At 47.8% G+C, this 23,566-nt stretch overlaps 1 protein-coding gene across 4 annotated transcripts in view; it reads right to left on the bottom strand.

Moving 5' to 3' along the window:
- tspan4b (tetraspanin 4b) overlaps positions 1–23,566 on the bottom strand; it is a 67,499-nt gene that overhangs the window by 17,724 nt on the left and 26,209 nt on the right. For 2 of the 4 annotated variants that reach the window (XM_089019600.1, XM_089019598.1), the window contains one exon: positions 22,525–23,563. In XM_089019600.1, coding sequence (XP_088875726.1) covers positions 23,495–23,563 — 69 coding nt within the window. In that variant the 3' untranslated portion in view covers positions 22,525–23,494. Of the gene's footprint in view, positions 1–1,374; positions 2,733–6,071; positions 6,107–15,548; positions 16,124–22,524; positions 23,564–23,566 lie in introns of those variants that run through there. The other 2 variants (XR_016118156.1, XR_016118157.1) reach the window with 2 other exon arrangements.

Raw genomic sequence — 23,566 nt, 5'->3', positions numbered from 1 at the left:
GATTCCCCTGGGGAATCCTGTTGAGATGCCGTGATCAGCTCGACACGCTGGCCACCTGGCAGGGTGAGCACCCCAGCCCCCAAGTCCACCACACAATTTGTGGCTTTTAAAAAGTCCCGTCCTAGAATACAGGGGTCACTCACGTCAGCTACCCAAGCTGAGTGGATTGTTGAGGAACCCCCCAGGCCAAAAACAAATGTCCCTTTGCCCTTCATCTTGGCCGTTTCACCGGTTGCTGTCCTCAGTTTTGTGTGTGTCGACTTTAAGACGGTTCCTGCTGGAACAACGTCAGGCCTCACGATCGTGACTGAAGACCCAGTGTCCACCAAGGCTGTCCAGGACACGTCTCCAATCTGCATGCGGACATGACTGGGGTCGCCCATGTCTGTCCAACCCACTGTCACCGCTCCGCATGTGGACTGAGGTTCCCGGTTGACCACTGGAGGGGTCTGCGCTGCCCGGCCTTCAGGGACCCTTCGCCGTTTCATCTTTGAGCAGCGCCGCAGCAGATGACCTGGCTTTCCACACCCCCAGCAGACAGCAGGGCGTGCACGTCGACCACTTCCTTCCTCCTGTTGTGCTGGCTGGATATTCAACGCACAAACCAGCTCTTCCACCCACGCCGGCCGGCACGTCTCACCTTTCGACGACGATGTCACCGAATCGGGGCAAGCTGCTGTCTGCAGTAATCCCTTGACTGCGATCTCCCTCTCTCTCGCAAGGGCAAGTGCTTCTCCAAGCGCTGCTGGGTGGGCAAGCTGGACGTGCAGCCGCAGTTCATCCAGTCTGAGAGCTTGGATGAACTGGTCACGAATCAGTTCATCTCGGACTTCCTCTGGCATCCCAGCATATGCGCGTCGACCCAGGCTCTCGATCGCATGGGCTAGACAACGTAGCGGCTCACCGGGATGTCGATCACGCTGCTTGAACTCGCAGCGCAAAGAGTCTTTCAAATTGAACTCCCCAAAGCGCCGCTGCAGAGCGCCCACCAGCGCGCTGTAATCAATTCTCTGTCCAGGGCTCAGTAGCAGCAGACAGGACGTAGCCTCCTCAGTCAGTGAAAGCGCTAACTGCACCGCCTTCACCTTGTCCGGCCAGTTCGATGCGTGGGCCACCAATTCGAACTGTGCCAAATACGCCTCCCAACTTCGCTTCCCGGAGAATTTCGGCGCCTTCATGGAGGGCCACGCGAGACCAAGGGCGCCGCCATTAATGCTCTCATCGCTCCTCGTGGCGACGGCTGCACTTGTCGTAATGGCGGGCTCATGCCCATTCTGGTGCGGATTGCCACCGTAAAGACGACCGCGCTCCATGCCACTTGACTCAGACACGTCAATTCCACCTGGCAAGGCTTCCCCCTTTACCTTCTGCCGAGTAGCGTCGTCGCGGAACATCTTCCCTCAAAAGTTCGAAGTGCAACGGGTGAATCCGGAGCTTCTGACACCAATGTAATGCCCCTCGACGTGATAAAGGATGCGCACAGTCGTTGGCACAGCTGGTCAGACTTTTATTAAGCAAACGTTGCAGTTAGCACAATCATACCGGAGTTGTTGTTACGCCACAACTCACGCGCAGTCCTCTACCTCGCTCTCTCGCGGACTTCTCGTTCAGGTCCTCCCTTCTGTCCGTGACGTAATCTCTCCGACTAGCCCAGCCCCCAAACATGCAACTCACAAGCCCCGGACGTTACAGTATTATCGGCGAAGTATGTAGAACACACAAGGAATTTGTCTCAGGTAGTACAGGCTGCACTAGTATCATAAACAAGGACATGACAAAGAAGTATGGAAGGACATTCCATCATGTAAGTGTAACGTTGTGAGGTGGTACCACCCAATTACAGCTGTAAGACGACATGTAAAGTTTCAAGCAGAGCTAAAACGGTCAATGGTTGAATACAGTACGATACGATCACAGTTGTACAGTTAGAGCAAAAAATAATCATAAAATGACCGGTAACAGTATTTGTGGTACAACAAGTGTGCAATTATGCAGATATCCTTGAGCGCCTGTGTGTCTAGTCTGTGGAATTTGTTGTTGTCAGTGACAATTGTTCAATTTAGTAAAGAGCTGGCTCTGCATTGATTATAGTAATAATGCTCTTGCACAGGGCTGTGCAAAATTGCAAGAGCCACTATCCAAGTACATTTGTAGGTTATTGTTTAAGGAGTTAATGGCTCGAGGGAAGAAGCTGTTTAAATGTCTGGATTTGTTGTGCATGGATCGTGGCCGCTTTCTGGAAAAGGTGGTAGCGGATTTTTTTGTGCCCTTGGCTTTTTTCTTTCAGTGTACAAGTCCTCAAGACTGGGAAGGTGCCAATGTTTTTTTCCCGCTGTCCGAAGTGTTTGGGTTCGCAGTTGGGTTTTGTCATTTTGTTTTGTGTCAGCCACACACCAAACCACAATGAAAGAACATAGGATTGATTCGATGACTGCCGTGTGTGACTGTCGTAGCACCTCCTGTGTCAGGCCATGCTTATTCAGCAGTCTCAGGAAGTACATCCTCTATTGGTCCTTTCTCAAGATGGTTGGTGTTGAGCTCCCACTTCATGTCCTGTGAGATTGTGAGTCCCAGGAGCTTGAAGGTCTCGATGATTGACACGGGGCAGTTAGAGCGTGTGAGGGGAAGACGTGGTGATGGATGTTTCCTGAAGTCCACGATCATCTCTACCGACTTGAGCGTGTTCACCTCTAGGCTGTGTAGGCTGCACCAGATCTCCAACTGCTCCAATCCTTGTTGGTGCGCAGACTTGAGTTAATATAGTGCAGCCAAATTTGAGTCATATAAAAAACAGACTTCATCAAACTACGGTAATTGTTGGATTTGTTGTGTATAACAGAGTTGGGACTATTTGCTACAAAACAAGCTGTGTACGTGTTCTGGTGGTTTTCTTTCCATTTGTAGTGTATTAACCAAAGGTTATATACAGGTAGTTTGGATGCACAGACTTGCCGTACCTAGCATTTGTCATCTACTGCGCATGTGTGTAACTGTCCCACTCTTCCCTATGTCGGCTGATGCAACAAGTCACGGTCAATATATACATTACCAAGGATAACGCGTTTGTCTTCGTCAAACAAAAAGCCACATGGGAAAGGGAGCAAGGCCAGAAGCTTAGGGTCAAGGTTTAAGTTGTTCTATCATGGTGAAGACAGAAAGAGAAATGGAGTTGGGGTTATCTTAAAAGAGGAGTTTGTTCGGAATGTCTTAGAAGTAAAAAGAGTATCAGATAGAATGATGACTCATCATTCTATCTGATACTCTTTTAACGTCTAAGGCATTCCTAACAAACTCCTCTTTTAAGATAACCTCAACTCCATTTCTCTTTCTGTAGCTAGAAATTGAAGGTGTGATGTTCAATGTTTTTTGTGGGTATGCCGCACAAGTAGGATGCGAGCTGGCGGAGAAGGAGAAATTTTGGTTGGACTTTGATGAAGTCATACAGAACATCCCGAGAAGTGAGAGGGTTGTTATTGGTGGAGACTTCAATGGACATGTTGGCGCAGGAAACAAAGATGATGAGGAGGTGATGGGCAGGTTTGGACTCCAGATGAGGAACGCTGAAGGACAGATGGTGGTTGACTTTGCTAAGAGAATGGAAATGGCTATTGTGAATACTTTCTTTCAGAAGAGACAGGAACATAGGGTGACCTATAAGAGTGGAGGCAGAAGTACACAGGTAGACTACATTTTGTGTCAACGGCACCATCTGAAGGAAATCACTGACTGCAAAGTAGTGGTTGGTGAGAGTGTAGCCAGACAGCATAGGTTGGTGGTGTGTAGGATGACGCTGGCAGTGAGGAAGATGAAGAAACCAAAGGCTGAAGTGAGGACAAAATGGTGGATGTTGAAAAAGGAAGAGTGTTGCATGATATTTAGGAAGGAGGTAAGATAAGCACTGGGTGGGAAAGAGGTCCTTCCAGATGACTGGCAAACTACAGCGAACATAATTAGAGGCACGGGTCGGAAAGTACTTGGTGTATCGAGTGGAAGAAAGGTAGAGAAGGAGACTTGGTGGTGGAATGGGGAGGTGCAGGAGTATATACAGAGAAAGAGGTTAGCAAAGAAGAAGTGGGACACTGAGAGGACGGACGAGAGTAGACAGCAGTACAAGGAGATGTAGCGCACGGTTAAAGTAAAGGTGGCAAAGCCCAAACAAGAGGCCTATGATGACTTGTATGCTCGGCTGGACAGCAAGGAAGGTGAGACTGATCTTTACAGGCTGGCGAGACAGCGAGACAAAGATGGTAAGGACCTGCAGCAGGTTCGGGTAATTAAGGATAGAGATGGCAATGTATTAACAGGTGCCAGTAGTGTGATGGCAAGATGGAAAGAGTACTTTGAAGAATTGATGAATGAGGAAAATGAGAAGGAACAAAGAGTAGAAGACGTGACTGTTGTGGACCAAGACGTAGCAAGCATTAGCAAGGATGAAGTGAGGTGGGCGCTGAGGGGTTTGGATTGGATATGCCTTTATTAGTCTCACAGTGGAGAAATGTACATTTCACAGCAGCAAAGTGATGAAAGGAATGAAAGTAGAAAAACAAAATACATGAGCTGCTGGAAAGGCAGCTGCTGGAAAGGCAGCCACTCTCGCGGCGCCGTCTTGAAGTCAAAATAACAAAAAAAACTAAATAACAAATAATATGACAGCATAGAGACAATATGACAAAACAAAGACACAGAGAGACATTCATTCTTCAGGACTTGCTGTACCCTCTTTGTGATGACATGAAGCAGTTCTCGATGAAAGAGGAGAGGATCAAAGCGAAGCAAAGGATGAAGGGGGAAAAGGCACTTGGGCCTGATGATTTACCAATCGAGGTATGGAAGTGTGCTGTCGGTGTGACTGAGGAATTCAAGGTGGAGGTGGGACTCCACCAGGGGTCAGCTCTGAGCCCCTTCTTCTTTGCTATGGTGATGGACAGGCTGACAGACGATGTTAGACAAGAATCTCCCTGGACCATGATGTTTGCAGATGACATTGTGATCTGTAGCGAGAACAGGGAACAGGTGGCGGAGAAACTAGAGATGTGGAGATATGCCCTGGAAAGGAGAGGAATGAAGATCAGTCACAGCAAGACGGAAAATATGTGTGTGAATGAGAGGGATCCAAGTGCATGCGTGATGCTACAGGGGGAAGAGATAAAGAAGGTGGAGGATTTTAAGTACTTGGGGTCAACTGTCCAGAGCAATGGAGAGTGTGGAAAAGACGTGAAGAAGCATGTCCAGGCAGGCTGGAACGGCTGGAGAAAAATGTCAGGTGTGATGTGTGATAGAAGGGTTTCAGCAAGGATGAAAGGAAAAGTGTATAAAACCGTGGTCAGACCAGCCATGATGTTTGGACTGGAGACAGTGCCACTGAAGAAAAGACAGGAAGCAGAGCTCGAGGTAGCAGAGCTGAAGATGTTGAGGTTTTCTTTGGGAGTTACCAGGTTGGATAGGATCAGTATGAGATTAGAGGGACAACTCATGTTAGAGGCTTTGCAGAGAAATTCAGAGAGGCCAGACTGAGATGGTTTGGACATGTCCAGAGGAGAGAGAGTGACTATATAGGGAGAAGAATGCTGAGCCTTGAACTGCCAGGCAGGAGACCGAGAGGAAGACGGAAGAGGAGGTTTATGGATGTGGTCAAAGAGGACATGAAGGTAGCTGGTGTGAGAGAAGAGGATGCACAAAACCGGGATAGATGGAGGACACTGATTCGCTGTGGCGACCCCTGAGGGGAAAAGCCGAAAGGAAAAGAAGAAGAATATAAAAAGGGGGAAGATGAACAGAGAGATAAATAATAGATGATGATGTTCCCATGTTACAAGTCCACGTGTACAGTGCTAATGGCAGCCACAAACCATATAAGGCCGTTCTTGACATAAATGGAACAAAGATTTCGATTGAGATTGATACTGGCGTTTGAGTCAGCATTATCTCTGAAAATGTGTATGAGCGGTCGTTCTCGCATGTACCACTAGAGGGGAGTCGTGTCGCACTTAAGGGCTATTTAGGGGAACCCATTCCTGTCAGAGGTCAAATTTATGTTAAAGTGAGATATGAAGATCAGACTGCAAACTTACCACTGGAAGTTGTGGGGGTTAATTGGTACGTCACTCTGTGGACGAGAGTGGGTAGATAAAATAAAATTAAACTGGGAAACAAACAAAACATCTTCATCTCCAAGACCAGAGTCAATCCCAGAAATACTCGCAAAACATAATGATGTTAAGCAGATTCCTTACTTACAGACAGTGTATTGTAGGTGTTCAAATACCTGACATGTTTCGGCGACTACTTCCGCCTTCCTAACATTAGTTATCAAGTAGACAGGATGAATTTAGTACAACGAAAACATAATGATGTTTTCAAAAATTAGTTAGGGACACTAAAGGACATTAAGGCATCAATATGTGTCAAACCTGATGCAATCCCTAAATTTCACAAGACCCGTGTTTTGCCTTTTGCAATGAAAGACAAAGTTGAAAAAGAACTAGGGCGCTTTGAGAAAGATGAAATCATCACTCCTGTCAAACACAGCGAGTGGGCCGCTCCAGTAGTCCCAGTACCCAAGCAAGATGGTGGACTCCGTCTATGTGGAGATTATAAAATAACGGTGAACCAAGCCATTAACACTGAGTCTTATTCACTACCACGCATCGAAGAGGTGTTAACCACAATATGTGGTGGTTGGTAAGCTAACGCTTACCAACAAATTCCTCTTGACGATGACTCAAAAAAGTATACCACAATCAACACACACAAGGTGCTGTTTGTGTACAATAGACTTTGTTTTGGTATTAATTCTGCTGCCAGTATTTTTCAGAGAATAATGGAGAATATAATGAGCGATCTCAATGTAGTAGCATACTTAGATGACTTATTTGTTATGGACCGAGATAAATCCGAGCACCGAACAAACCTTGACTGAGTTCTTCAGCGACTGAAAGAAAATGGTCTGGGAGTGAAGAAGACCAAATGTGACTTTGGAAAGATGCAGATCGAATATCTGGGACACAAGCAAAAGGTGTCTACCCATCCAAAGACAAGGTCAGAGCCATTCATGAAGCTCCAGCACCTACAAACATAAAATAACTAAGAGCCTTCTTAGGTCTTGTAAATTATTATTTGATAGTTATGTATATTGTGTATCCCTTTTTGTTACAGATGACTCATCCGTCATCCATTATACTTGAATAAAGATTGGAAGGAAGACATCTTTCTATGACGGACGAGTCATCCTCCACAGCATCGTATATCACAGCATTGCGTGTAACCTCATAGGATCATGCCAAGACTCACTTGCCCCGTGGACGGCTGTACCTGGGAGTCAAAGGACCTCGCAGCAGAGTTTGCAGCTGCCCTCACCACGGCTCTACAGATGCATGACAAGGCTATACACACTTGCACCCACCAAACTGAAGCTGGACCCGCGAAAGATCGGACCAGGATCTGACTTGGACCAGTGGTCAGTCTTCACCAGGCAGTGGGACCTGCAAGCAATGGGGCCACAGAGACAGCTCATCCAGATACTGCAACCATGGGAAGGAACCCAAAGAGACAGACAAGGCAAATACTTGCCAGACCAAGGACGGTCTACTCACCTTCCAACAACTCTGTACCTCAAGTCTCCGTCCAAGCGGCGTCATACTTGCCGCAGAGAGGTCACCAATAGCCCACCACGTCTTTGATGGGAGATGGATAGAACGGCCCTCGAGACCCCATCCAACAGTTCTGGTTGATCTCATCCCACTGCTAAATGACCAAGAGGAACTTGGTTATCCCATCAACACCAGTGGTAGACTCAAGAGACTGTCAATGCCCATGATTTCCGACTCAGGCTGTCAAAGCTCAGTAATCCCTCTAGGGACTGCACACGCCATGGGATAAAGCGATGACGACATCATGCCCGTCAAACTCATCATGCGTGGCGCTATCAGGGAGGACTTAGGATTCCGAGGAGGCATCACGGTGAGCATGCGTATCTGTGATACAAAAGGATCCACGAGGTCAACCAAACAGCTGGTCTATGTCTTTAAGGATGGAAAAGCATCCCTTTGTCGAGAAGCACTGGAGAAGTTAGGCATCGTCCCCAGCAACTTCCCTGAGGTGACAGCTAACCAGGTTCTCAACCACATGGCCTATGTCGACAACCCAAAAGACCCATCCTGCAACTGCCCCTCGAGAGGCCAAGCACCACCTCCTCTGCTTCGGTCATTGCCCCCAGGACTGAATGCCTCTGAAGGTGACATACCAGCACTCAAGGACTGGGCGGCCTCCGGCGCGGCTTAGCCGTCCACGACGCGTGTAAATCGGCCTCCCCAGCCACAATTTCGGCCTCTTTCCCCGGAGGTGTAGATTTTCGAAAAAATTTCTAAGTTTTTCAGCGAACATCCAGGCGGCCACCGGCGCGGCTCCTTGACTACTATGTTGCCACAACCTTCAAAGTTTGCAAGCACCAGCCTCTGCCTTTGATGAAGTGTGAACCTCTTCAACTGCATATCAACCCAGACGCCACACCCTTCGCTGTGCACAAGCCAGCCCTCGTGCCTATTCATTGGCAGGATAAAGTTCTCAAGTACTTGGAGCGGGATGTCAGAATTGGAGTTCTCGAGAGGGTTAACCCCAACACACCTGTCACCTGGTGCTCGAGGATGGTGGTGACGTCAAAGGCTGATGGGAGCCCAAGATGCGCAGTTGATCTGCAGCCACAGAATCCTCATGCTGTTCGTCAAAACCATCATGGACAGAGTCCATTCCACCTGGCTGGCCGCCAGTGACGTGCAGTCAGGGGAGGCAGGTGAGGCCGTGCCTCACCTGTCATCAAGGAAATATCGAATGAAAAAATACATTAAACAGTTATATTTATTTAGTGATTTGTACTTTAAAGTTCTTTTCCATTTAACTTTACCATTTTTGGATTTTTTCCTCAAAATCGCTGAATTTTCACATTTACCGTTCAAATACTAAGTAGAGACAAGTGGTGAGGCAGCAGTCGGCTGAGCCTCACCATAGATTGCGCAATGACTATGCCGACTGTGCTTGCTTGCTCTGCAGTGAGACTGCATTGCTGTCCCTCTGCATATTGCTATTAAAGTGTTCAAACACTTTTAGTATATTAACTAAATTTCTACAGTTTAGCTGGTGTATATAATGTAGAGTCACTTTACATTATAAACACAGTGCTTATTTTATTTTATTTTATTTTATTTTATCAAAACTGTGTGCATAGGGGAGGCACACAGTTCTCCTGCCTCATGACAGGGGGCGCTAGTGATTACAGAGATTCTTCTTGCGCCTCCTCGGCTGCAGAATAGAATCAGTGACAGCAAGCTACAGTAAACAGCAAGTTAAGTGCAACCATCCAGTCATTTTTTCGTGTTGCTTGGCCTTATTTTCAGAATGGAGGATTACATATCTAAATTGAAAGAAATAGAGAGACTTTTAAAACTGAAGAAAGATAAGGAAGGCTTCTACAAAGAAGGTATTGATGCCTTTCTTCAGAAGGAGCGGCGCATGGACATTTATAAGTAAAGGTAACATGATAATAACGTTTTTTTATTCTTTTTTTTTCTCTGCTACAGTTTATATAAAGAATGCTGACATGACATTTTAAACAAAACACGTTAACTGTTGCTCAAATGGTGAATAAGCTACTCTGTAGAGTTCATATGTTTGTAAATCTGACTGTGATGACGTCAGTGCCTCACCAGCCATGAACCTCACCGCACGTCACTGCTGACCACATACCACAAAACACCAGAAAGACTGTCACAGATGCCTGTAATGGTTACCACTCCGTACCCATTTGTGAGGACAACCGGCACGTCGCCACCTTCATTTACTCCATGGGGTCGGTCCTGCTACAAGGTGGCACCCCAGGGTTTCCTCGCCAGTGGTGATGCATACACTCAGCGTTTTGACAGCATCATCGCAGATTTCCCAGATAAGGTGAAATGCGTCGATGACACTTACATGTGGGCAGAATCCATTGAAACATCATTCTTCCAAACCTGCAGATGGCTGGATTTGTGTGCACAGAACGGCATTACCCTCAACCCGAACAAGTTCCAATTTGCTCAGGACACTGTCAGGAGTCACGGTGACACCTACGCAAGTGAAACCCAGCCAAAGGTTTCTGGACTCTGTAACCAACTTCCCGACACTAAAGGACATCTCAGGCGCCCAAGCTTATTTTGGCCTGGTAAACCAAGGAGTCTATGCCTTTGCCGTTGCTAAACAGATGAAACCATTTCGACACCTGCTCAGACCATCCATAAAAAATTGCCTGGACAGAGGAACTTGATAACCTATTTGAGCAGTCTAAGGAAGTCATCGTCACCGAAATGAAAGATGGTGAAATGAAAGACTTTTTGACCCATCACGCACAACTTGCTTGTCAACTGGTCTGTTGATGGCATCGGTTTCCTTCTGAAACAGAAGTATTGCCAGTGCATCTCAAGGAGCCCAGTCTGCTGCCCTGACGGGTGGAAACTGGGGCAGATTCACAACGCCAGCCGAGAGTCGGTATGCCCCATCGAAGGCAAAGCATTAGCATTGAGCTGGGATGCTCTGATCTGATCATAGCTACAGACCACAAGCCTCTCCTTAGAATCCTAAACGACCGATCCCTCACTGACATTAATAACAGACGAATTCTCAACTTGAAGGAAAAAACACTGGCTTATAGGTTCACCCTCATACACGTTGCAGGATCGAAGAACAAGGGCCCTGATGCTGTATCACACTGCCCCCCACCCGCCTCTGGGGTCGAGCAACTCCCAGCCCCCCTTGGATCCTTTCCTGTCAACGACATTGATAGCACAGCCAACATGGATATGGCAGACGACAATGCTGCACTTGCAGGAGTTTCTGTCACACTGCAGTCAATCTCAGACATGGTCACATGGGATATGGTGCGGGAAGCAACTTCTTTAGACCAAGCCCTTTCACAGCTTAAAGTTATTTTGCAACAGGAACTGCAGCTGAGATGCCAAGACCTTCAACCGGACCTTCATTCATTTCACCGCTACGCTGACAGCCTCTCATGACTGGATGGTGTTATCCTCATGGGCCACAGGATCGTTATCCCGTGGAGTCTAAAAAAGAAAACTTGTCCTCACTCCACTCAGCCCATCAGGGTATCAATGTCATGTGCCAACGGGCCGCAGACTCCGTCTTCTGGCCAGGCATCACCACCGACATCACCAGGACAAGGGAGCAGGGTACGCAGTGCCACAGGATTGCCAAATCCAACTCAATGCAACCACCAAGTGTTATTGAACCCCCAGACTACCCATTCCAGAAGGTCCAATTCACCAACGTCAAGACTCAGAATTTCTTGACATCTTGGGGAGTACGCCACTGTCTTACCTCTGTCGCCAACCCCCATGCCAATTGTAGAGCCAAAGTCGCAGTAAAAACCGTCAAGAGGATGTTGATGGACAACACAGTCCCCACTGGCTCGCTCCAGGTCGACGAGTTTCAAAAGGCCATGCTGATCTACAGAAATTCACCTGATCAAGAAACTAAGACCTCACCTGCGATGGTCCTCTTCGGCAGGCCAATTAGAGACACGATTCATTTTACATTGGGGAGATACAGCCCTCATAACACATGGTAAGAGACCATGAGAAATCGAGTTTGCTCTGGCCAAGCGCCACTCAAGGGAGTGCAAGAAGTGGACCCTGCAGACCAGACAACTCACACCACTGACATTTGGTGACCATGAGTACCGACAGAACCTGGTAGGGAATCACCCGAGACACTGGGAGCGTACTGGGGTTGTGGTGGAAGCACACCCAGTCCATCAATACACCATCTGAGTGTATGGCTCAGGAAGAATGACGCTCAGGAACAGACAGCACCTTAAGAAGTTTCAGCCATACCAGCCACAGCTCTCTTATATGGATCCGGCCCTCCACATGCCATCGAGGATGTAATATCGTCAGGAGAACCCTCGACCTACACCACCACCACCATCGCCACACCCGTCTGAATTTCCACCAGCACCGGATACCAAGGGACTGATTGCTTCACATGAGGATCCTCACCCTCCTCCCCCCTGCCCCCGGGTCCAACCTGACTCATCTTCCGTTCCAGCCAACTACTCTGCAGCGTCACCGGTAGCTAAACTCCCACTGTCACCCCACCACAAACCTGGTCTGTGAGAGAAAGCTGCCCTGGGCAGCTGTTTGAAGGATTAATATGACCACACGTTGTTCCCAGGGTCTTCAGTGGGTCACAATAATACCACCCCTGGTAGAGAAATTAGGTCTCTACGGTTTTATAATGATGTACATTGTACATGTGTTAGTTTTCAGTCTTTTATTGATCGTCTGAACTGTTTTGGGCTTGTAAGCCGGACACCCTGGTCAGCCTTGTTGACATTGACATTAGCCGCATTGATGCAGTGAAAATAAGCCTTTTCAGTTTCTGAGCATGTTCAAGTTTTATGCATACCCTTCAAAACTTCTCCCTAGGGAGAAGGGAGAGATAGTTATTTATATTGTGTATCCCTTTTTGTTACAGATGACTCATTTGTCATCCATATACTTGAATAAAGATGGGAAGGAAGACATCTTTCTAATTATGGAGACTTTGTACCATGCCAAAGCACAGTTTTAGACCCACTTTACACAATGCTAAAAGAGAAAACAAAACGGAAATGGAGTAAAGACGAACAGAGCGTGTTTAACAAATGTAAAGAACTGTTAACATGTGACAATGTATTGACTTATTACAATCCGCGCCTGCCACTTACACTCGCATGTGATGCTTCTGCTTATGGGATTGGAGCTGTCATTCAGCATACCACACCTGATGGGAATGATCATCCCATCGCTTGTGCTTCACGAACACTGTCCCCGGCCGAGAAGAACTACTCACAGATAGAGAAGGAGGCTTTGAGCCTGGTCTATGGAGTAAAGTATCTTTGGGGGCGAAAATTTGAAATGATAAGCCATCCACTATGGAATTGTCTGCTGGTCAGGCAGCATCACCACCCAGAACAAAAGACTGGACCACCTTGTCAAGAGGGCCAATTCTCTCCTGCGCTGCTCGCTGGACTCTCTGGAGGAGGTGGGCAACAGACGGACACTAGCTAAACTAAAAGCAATGATGGACAGGCCCTCCCACCCCCTCCTGCCCACCCTGACAACACTGGGTAGCTCCTTCAGCCAGAGACTATTACACCTGCGCTGCAAGAAGGACAGGTACCGCCGCTCGTTCCTACCGACTGCTGTCAGGCTTTGCAATTCTCAATGATCACATGTGAAAAAAGACACTTGTAAATATGGGTTGATGCAATACAGCTACATATATCAATATGCCTTTTTTGATAGTAAGTATTAGTTACGTGACTTTCATTTTTTTCTTTTTGTCTGCAAGCCTCTCGAAATTCCGTGAATAATTTAAAACATCATCAATCGCTCATGTTATCCAATTCAAGGTATGCCTTTTAAAATATTGAATTACATCAGGAAGTGCATGATTCAGCAGATGTTTTTTCAGATGCGAATTAAACAAGTCCGATTGCGACTCGGGATTCCCCCGTGTACTTTAAACACTGTTCACAAACGATGGAAAAAAATCATCTGTTGCTTCGTCTTGCCTTTGGAGGCATTTAGTCATCTTCTTTCATTTGCTGATATGCTTTGGAGCAACGTTCCATAATTTGCCCAAGTGCCCCCCGATCTGCGAGAGCTCTTCGTACCGCATGTAACCTCCCACTGCCTGATTCCCATTGAACGGACCATATCCGACAATCGCACCATATTTAGATCCCGTAGTCAGCACAAGTAATTTCAATATTTCCCCGGAATTGAGTCTATGGCTGTGGACAATGTCTGCCATCTCTTTCACATAATCGTCAGAATTTTCATTTGGGTTTGGGAGTATATCTTTAAATTCAGCTGGGGTCCACGGATGGTATACGAAAAACGGGTTATCACTTCCTTGCCTTGGCATTTCAACCATAGGGCACGCTTGAATTTGAAAATTTTCATATCCTGGTTCATGCAAGTTTTGCTCCAGCGGAGCGGTTGGATCGAGAGTTCATTTCCACCCCCCACGGTTCCTCTGGAGCGCGTCTGATAATGCACGGGAGCTGAACTATTTTGTAGTGTAAACGAATCATCTAGGTGCCAATTATTTTCGGAATTCTGATCAGTAGTTGTTACATTGGTTTGATTCATCCCCCACGGTGAATTAGAAATGAATTTTGGTTCATTTTTTTGGTTTTCTGAATTAAGGAGGTAATATCGGAAAGAGTCCTCCAGTCGGAGGAGGTTGGGGCGCTTAGAGCTGCGGGAGACCCAATGGAGCTCCAGCCGCAGCTGCAGTCGCGGCTGTATTTAAATCTTCGTCTAGTTTTTTGTTTTTACCTGCCGTTTTCTTATATCGTTTTTGTCTGGCCCTCTTAACAAGGATTTTACACTTGAACCATTGTTTTCCGTGTTCATGCATTTTTCGTTTTTCTTTTAATTATAATTTGCTTAATAACATGTCTATTTCATCACAGTCATCTATATCACCGGAAAATCCGTGTTTATTTTTCCACTTTTGAACAAACTGTGTTGATCCTTTATAATCTATTTCAGCTAACGTTTTTTTATCAACAAATTCTTCTTCATCGAGGCAGATTGGCGACTGATATGATTTAAGTCGTTGCCAAAGACGGGAAGACTTCCGCGTAGCCATGTTGGTGCCTAGACTTCACTGTAATTTACAGGAAATTGCAATCTCGTTCCGGCGTGTTTTTATCGATATAAAATATTTAGGTGCCGGCGCCGAATTAAATTTTCATTAATACTATCGAAGCACAGCGAATTATTAGAGTTCAATTTTCGCAACGTCCCCCTTCTCTCTCTCTCTTTCTTTTTTTTTTTTCCTCTATGAATTTGGTCGTTTTTCAACGCATAGGGCGGACTCTATAACTGGGTTCGTTCAGTAGGACAGCAATTCAAATTTACATTTGTTGTTTCTCCTTCTTCAACCCCCAAAAGAGTGAGGAGAACTTGTATACTGCATCCACAAAAGTCTGCTGTTTTAATCCCACTGTATATTATATAAATTATGAGACGTTATCGCAATTCCAATCACACTCACACAAACAGCCCGCGCGCGACAGACAGTCAAGCTCACAAGCTTTACTCACAGACCCACATGCTCGCACATTGACACACACAGACACACAGGCACATAGACACACGGACACACAGACACACGGACACATGGACACATGGACACACAGACACATACACAGACGGACACACAGACACACAGACACAAGGATGATCAGACCTTGTATCCCTAAAAACTAAGCTGAATTCAACAATCTCGCTACAACAGAAACTAGCTTAATTTTTACGAGCCAACCGGCTCCACCTTTTTAGTTTTATTCTTCCAGACCTTCAACAGGCTGTACTATCAAAATCTTCCAATACCCAAACAAATAGGCTTGTACTATCCAAAATCTTCCAACACCCAAACACATAGGCTTGTACTATCCAAAATCTTCCAGACCTTCAAAAGGCTGTACTATCGTTTATCAGACTGACCTCAATTTTTGGAGACGACCCTTTCGGCCCTGAGCCTGCCCAGATTCGTTGGGATGGCATTTGCGTCTCACCCAGCGAGCAGGCCTGGCTTCTGGCCCCAAGAAAAGGAGGTCCTCTCGAAATGTTGATGGCTTCGCCGATGTACTGGTCTCACCGCAGGAGACGCGTTGCCATCCCGGAAGAGCCCCCAAAATGTCAGAGATATGACAGTCAGACACCGTGGACAGAGACTCGGAACCAGAAAGATCGTCCCCACTGCCGGCAGGAGACGCATTCATCAAATGACATATGTCTGAATTCTGCGCCCCTCTGCCAAGCCATTGATCGAGAATACATGCAAATTAAAGTGATACATTAGTAAAACATAATTTTATTGATTATAAGGCCACACCTCTGGACGTTCTGAATGCCAACAGCTGCAAGCAATAAAATATAGATATTTTAATTGGTTGTCTTTTCCATGAACTGCTAAGTTTGTAACCTGGCGCATGTGCAGGATGTTCAAGCCGTAAATAACGTTGGTGATAAAGGAGTATCCCAAGTCAGATCTGGTCCTCGGGCCTTGACTTTGATACCTGTGATCGAATGAAAAGTTTATTTACATATCATCGATGAAACTCTGAAAAACTGCAGGGCCATTGGTTAGTCCAAAACGCATGACTTGGTAATCGAACTGGTCGAGGACTTTTTCCACTCATCCTCTCCTTATTAAATGATCGAAACTGCGGGGATCTAACTTAGTGAAAATGGTCACTGATTGTCACGTTGCAAAAGTAGAATCTAGTAACGGGAAGGGATGTTTATTTTTACTGGTTATGTCATTCAGACTACACATGGACGTAATGATTTGCCCTAATGAAGAACCCGACACCTATCAGAGACTTCGACGATCAAATTAAGCCGGCGGCTAACAAAGTGGACATGTACGCCTGAAGCGCTGGTAGATTTGAGAGCCTGGCAGTGGAGCATTCGGCAGGTTTGTGTAGTGGTCATGATTACTTGTCGCAAATCCTGGTAAATTCTTGGTCTAAGAAAATACATTCAGGAGGATCGTTCAAGGGACCTCTGCGGCCAATCGCAGACAATGTGCGTAACAAAATGAACTCAAACTCTCAATCTGATCACTAGATTGTGTTCAGAGCCACGGTAAACCAAGAATTTGGGACTGCATCCGATTATACCTCTGATGTTCAACCTGTTTGCTTAATATTTTTAACTTTAAGAGACCGTGATGTGTTTTATTGGTGCCAGAAGTCGGCCATTGAAATTGTGTACCCATTTCACCACGTCTAACTCCTCTATCACACAAACTATTTCAATGGCAATGAAGGTGTCGATAAAGCAATTATCGGCTCCCAAATCCACCGGTGCCCTGACCGAGATAACCTGGGATGGTCTATAAATTTCTCCCTCCTGCTCAAGTCTCTTGGCAAGTCCCGAACAAGACTGCACTCTCCTCCGCTCTCGATGTTCTTGTATATTTTATACTTTTGCACTATGTACAGTTTTTTTTTTCTGAAACTATTTTGTGCAGTTGTACAGTTCAGTCTTCTGAAACATTTTTTTCCCATGACATACTTTGTTTTTCTTTTTTGAGACCCTGTCCATTTTTTTCTGAAACATTTTTTGAGCATATAATCGATGCAAGTAGGCTGTTGTAATTCCTTCATTCATTCATTCATTCATTCTGGACTGCTTTATTTTCCCGAGGGTTGCGGAGGGTGCTAGAGCCTATCTCGGCTGTCTTCGGGCTCGAGTCTAGAGTGTCACGTCCGCTCGAGGAGTGGTGACAGGACTCGAGGGCCGAAGAAAAGTAGTAAGGCTTGGATACACGGGGGGGACGGTAAATTCAAGAAGGGTTTTTACTGAGACACACAATTAAGGGAATGAGAAACAGGTGAGTGAGTCCAGAGAGCAGGGAGGGGAGGGGCCCACTCCTGGCGCAGGGGAGGATGAGACAGGAGAAGAGGGGCACGCTCCTGGCGCTGAGGAGGATGTGACAGTGCCCCCCCTTCAATGGACGCCTCCTGGCGGCCCACCCGGTTTGAGGGGTGAGCCAAATGGAATGCCCGGGTGAGAGATGGGTCGAGGATCCAGGAACGGGGAACCCACTGTCGTTCTTCGGGCCCGTAGCTGTGGTATTGCATGAAGAAGTCTCCCAAACGACCAGGTACTGCAATCCCCTGCCCATGCGAGAGTCCACTATCGCCCGCACGGCGTAGACCGGGTCGCCGTCCACCATCCGGCGGGGGGGGGGGGGGGTGCTGGAGCAAGGTGGCTGGTCTCCACAGGCTTGAAGAGGGAGACGTGGAAGACCGGGTGGATCCTCATCGTGGGTGGCAGCCGGAGCCTCACCGAGATCGGGCTAAGGATGGCCTCGATAGGAAAGGGACCAGAGGACCGTGGACCCAATTTGGCCGATGTCCCGGCCAAATGGAGGTCCGTCGTGGACAGCCATGCCTCCTGCCCGACCTGGTAAATTGGTGCCTGACGGCGACGACGATCCGCAATATATTGGTTCCGGGATGCCATGCGCGACATGGCGGCTCTGGTCTCCTTCCACACTTGATGGGCCTGTCTCAGGTGGTGTTGATGGACGGGACCTCCACCTGGCCCTGCTGGGTGGGGAACAGAGGCGGCTGATAACCACAGGTGGGCATGAAAGGAGACCGACCTGTGGCTGTGGAGACCAGGGTGTTGTGTGCGTACTCCACCCACGGCAAGTGGAGAGCCCACGACGCCGGACGGTGGAGGCACATACACCGGAGAGCCGCTTCCAGGTCCTGGTTCTTGCGTTCCGTCTGCCCGTTGGTCTGGGGATGGTAGCCAGACAACAGGCTCGCCGACGCCCCTAGGGACCGACAGAAACGTTTCCATACCTTGGACACGAACTGCGGTCCCCGGTCTGACACGATGTCCGCCGGAATCCCGTGGAGACGGCCGACATGGTTAACCAGGAGTTGAGTCGTCTCGATGGCAGACGGCAACCTGGTTCACGGGATGAAGTGGGCCGACTTAGAGAAGCGGTCCACAACGTTGAGGACGACCGTCTTGCCACGGGAAGGGGGGAGGCCCATGATGAAGTCAACGGAGATATGGGACCAGGGCCGGGAGGGAATCGGTACCGGCTGGAGTAGTCCCGCCGGGGGGTTGGTGGGAGACCTTCCCACGGGCACAGGCGGGGCATGCTTTCACGAATTCCGTGATGTCCTTCCTGTACTCCGGCCACCAGAACCACTGGGCGATGAGATGGATAGTCCTGTTGACCCCCGGGTGACAGGCGACCCTGGAGGCGTATCCCCAGTGCAGCACTTCGGTGCGTAGAGCGGGATGGATGAACAGACGATCCACCGGGCAACCCTTGGGGATAGGGTTACCCCCCCTGGGCCTTCTGAACTTTCCTCTCAACCTCCCAGCGCAGGGCGCCCAGGATGTGTTGCGCCGGCAGGATGTTGGCAATGACCTCCTCCTTCTCTGCCGGCTCGTGAATGCGAGATAGGGCATGAGGCTTGGTGTTCTGCGACCCTGGGTGAGAGTAATGTTAAATCGCGTGAGGAACAGTTCCCATCGGGCAGCCAGGTTCGTATGATCGGTGTATACTGTGAACTGGTGTTTGGTCCCTTCAAGCCTGTGTCTCCACTCCTGCAGCGCCAGGATGACCGCCAGCAGTTCTTGGTTCCCCACGTCGTAGTTGGCTTCTGCGGGGCTGAGCCGGCGGAAGAAGGTCCTATCCCAGGGAGCGCTGGAATAGGACCGCCCCCACCCCGGACTCCGATGCGTCGACCTTAACCGCGAACGCGAGGTCCGGGTCGGGGTGACGTAAGAGAAGGGTTGGAGAAGGCGTGACGGAGGCGGTTAAACGCCCCCTCTGCGTCGGGTGTCCACCTGAAGGGGACCTTGGTGGATGTGAGATTAGTAAGGGGCAGTGCCTTCTGACTATAACCACGGATAAAGCGGCGGTAGAAGTTGGCAAACCCCAAAAATCGCTGGAGTTATTTGCGCGTCTTCGGGGTTAGCCACTACCACCGCTTTGGTCTTGGCGGGATAGGCCCGGAGTTGCACCTGCTCCACGACGAACCCCAGAAAAGACAGAGAGGGGACGTGGTACTCGCACTTCTCTGCCTTCACGTACAGCTGGTTTTGCAGGAGCCGCGCAAGGACCCATCGGACATGCTGCCGGTGTTCTTCTGTGGAAAATGAGGATGTCGTCTAAATACACAAACACAAAAACGTTGAGAAAGTCCATGAGCACATAGTTGATGAGATTTTGGAATACGGCGGGAGCGTTGGTGAGTCCGAACGGCATCACCAGGTATTCAAAATGCCCAAAAGGCGTTTTGAATGCGATCTTCCACTCCAGGTTGATGACGATGTCGATCATTTCGTTGGGGTGGTGCCAGTGTCGCGGGTGGCCAACTCGTCCTTGAGAGCGACGCTCAATCCGCGCCGAAACACTGCCCTCAGCGCTCAATCGATGTAGCCACTGCCGGCAGCCAGGATGCGGAAGGCGATAGAGTATTCCGCGGCCGAATGGGTACCCTGCACGCAGACGTGGAGGAGTCCCTCTGCCTCGACCTCTGTGACCGGGTGGTGGAAAACTTGGCGCAGCTCGGCCACAAAGCCAGGTGGGAAGAGCAAAGTTCAGGTCGAGACTCCCGAACGGTCGACACACAGTTCTCGGGCTGACCCGTGAGCAGGCTAGTTAGGAAGGCTACCTTGGCCTCATCGCCAACGTTGGCGGAGGGTTGTTGTTCGAACACAAGCAAGCACTGCATGAGAAATTGAGCACAGCGCCCGGGTTCGCCTGCGGAGCGTGAGGGGTTTGGTAAAGGTAGCTCACGCCTACTCACGGGGGGGAGGAAGGGTGGCAAGGCGTGTCTCAACCTCCTGCAGCGTGGACACGGTTTGTCAGATCTCCGCGACCGCTTGAGCCAGCTGGCTCGAACGCTCCGCGTGATGGGCGAGGGCGGATATGATTTTGTCTCCATCGGCGAGATCCATCGTTGGCCGGTGTATTATGTCACGTCCGCTCGAGGAGTGGTGACAGGACTCGAGGGATGAAGAAAAGTAGTCAGGGGTGGATCCGAAATACACGGTGGAGACAGTAAATTCAAGAACTTTTTTTACTGAGACACACAAGACAGACAAACAGAAAATCAGGCAACCGAGAAGAACAGCGTAACAGACATGCATACTGCTGGGTGACAGGGATCTACGGAGAATACACCGGCGCGGACCGAGCGGGAATGGGTCGCTTTTATAGCCAGAAGGCACAATTAAGGGAATGAGAAACAGGTGAGTGAGTCCGGAGAGCAGGGAGAGGAGGGGCCCGCTCCTGGCGCAGAGGAAGATGAGACAGGAGGGGAGGGGCACGCTCCTGGCGCTCCTCAGCGCCAGGAGCGACAGGAGTGACACGTAGCCACTAAATAGGTTGCCAGCCAATTGCAGGACACACAGAGACAAACAACCAGTCACTCTCATCCTCACACTTTGGGATAATTTAGAGTGTTCAATGCAATGCCATGCATGTTTGGGATTTGGGAGGAAAACGGAGGCCCCAAAGAAAACCCACGCAGGCAGAGGGAGAACATGCAAACTCCGCTAGAAGGCTAGAGCTGGAATTGAATCCGCTTCTGTACTTCTGTACTGTGAAGTCGACGTGCTAACCACTACTCGGCAGTAGAAATAGGTTTGGTCGTGGATCTGGTGGCGTTTCTCTTCCAATCCCAATGGTCCTCCTTCCATCTGTATAAGTTCATCTCCCACGACAGTATTCCATGCACTTGGGTGGTGTTCTGGTCTGTTCGGCCGGAACGTCTCGTAGGGAAAGATCGTAGCTCAGTATGATGACCTAAAAAACGTTCACCTCCGTGCTCCACATTTCTCTCCTACATGAGGTTGTCCAGTTTGTGGCTGATATTGATGAGCTCCTCCAAATCAGAACTGTCCTCGTCGATGGCCAGTTCATATGTCAGGGATAATTCCAACAACCGGCCTTTGGCGTCTGTTCCCCAAACTGGGTGGTGGAATACCCGACGAATCTCACACACAAAATCGGGGAAGGAACACCGGAGCTCGTGTGGCGTCAACAAACTCATAACAAATGCCACTTTAGAGTCATCACTGACATAAGCAGATGTTTATTTTACTTTATTAACTTGTGGGTTGAGTGAACGCTGGCGCGTGTGGGTGCCACTGCTCACTCGTCGAAAAAATATCCTGTGACTGTAAATTGTCCTTGCGAGTTATGAAAAGCGCTTATGAATGAAATGTATTATTATTATTATGGTTCTTGGTCAAACAAGTGATCACTGATGGAGGAATTGCCTCCACAGACTAAGTTCTCTAATGATGGTAACCTGAAGCATTATAAAGCAATGAGGCTCCAAATGGTTCGCTCGCCGAAGCATCATAAGGCTTCATTTGTTGTATTGCGCCATTGCGTGGAAAATAAATGTCATGGCAGAGAGATTAAAATGACATGATGGGGTCAAAAGGGCAGGGAGTTGTGATGTGAATGAATGAGCTGGTACTTGAAAGAATAATTGCTTTTTGAGACACAAACAACGAACAAGACAGACCTTTCATTGTTTTTGTTGAGGAAAAAAATGGTACACAAGTTCTTTCAAACAAAGTTTACACTTCACCTTTTAAAATATTAGCAAATAGAAGGCATTAAAATTAGGGAGACACTCTGTTGTCACAATAGTTTACAATATATATTCACACTGGTTATTATAATGTGTACCTTTTTTGGAGAGATCTGCTCAAAATAATCCCAGACAGGGGATGTTCTCTTATTTTTTGTTGTGGATGGTGCGTCGAATGCAGAACGAATCCGTTTGATTTGAAGGCGGACAGAATCTTGTTGGGGTCTATGTGAATCCATATTGGCTGGAGAATTATGTCACATCTCGAACAATGCAGAATGTATGATAATGTTGGCATTCCCAAAATAGTAGACTCCAAAAAGACCTTGTAACAAAAATGTTTAATACCAAAAATGCACCGAAAAGTAGTAAGAAAAAGCGCTGGTCAAAACAAGAACAAGAAAACACAAAACACACCAATAACCAAAAGCGCTTGCTCAAAAGGCAAGGAAGGAAATAAAAAAGATGGGCACCCTGTCATATGCTTTCTCCAGATACACAAAGATTGAATGCAAATCCACCTGACATTCCCTGTACTTCTCTATGGTGTACATGAAGCATATTTGACAATAAAGATGACCTTGACATTGACCATGACCTTAACACACAAAAAAACCTTGTATATGGTTGTGTATACTTTTTATATCTGCTATTGATGTCAAAAGAGGTTATCAGAACAAACATGAATGCGTAAACATAGTTCATTGACAAAAAAAGGCAGCAAATCCCCATTTTGTAATTCACAGTACTGTTAATTTAGGGTAGCTGGGGAATTAGGGTTACATTGGGTAGTTGCCGAATAAGTTTGGTCAGCCTCTGATTATTTCTTGTTGCCAGCATTTGGAAATTGACACAGGCCTTCCTGTTCAAAATGTGCATGTTGTCCTGGGTGTTTTTTTAAGTACTCTGGGTTCTTCCCGCGTTCCATGAACACCCAAACATCAGCTGGGAGGGGCTTCAGCTCCTCCGTGATCCTAATGAGGGCAATGCTAGAAAATTAATAGCTTTGATAGGCCCTTTTTGTAAAGCTCTCATTCATTTCAACAGCCTTTTTGCAAAGCAAATGGACATAAAATTGTATTGGTAAGAGGGTTTTCGCATCACTTGTACAGACTCCAAAGTTTTTTTGTTGCCAATGTTAGAAAAAAAACATTGATGAGAAATATTGGAAGCTCCCAGCCCCCCACTCAACTCATTTTTCAATGACATAACACAAAGTTACTACAAATGCGATGCATGTCTGTTTGGCATCTTGAATGGTGACCCACAATGAATAGGTTTATCGCAAACCAGCATTCAGTTCAAATACTTCTCAGCACACATGATTTGGCAGTACATCAGCATGGAGAACACCAGGGCCAAGATCTG

This window comes from Hippocampus bargibanti, linkage group LG17 (genome assembly GCF_051943395.1).
Source record: "Hippocampus bargibanti isolate YZ-2025 linkage group LG17, ASM5194339v1, whole genome shotgun sequence".
NCBI lineage: Eukaryota > Metazoa > Chordata > Actinopteri > Syngnathiformes > Syngnathidae > Hippocampus > Hippocampus bargibanti.
This window is presented reverse-complemented; position numbering and strand designations above follow the sequence as displayed.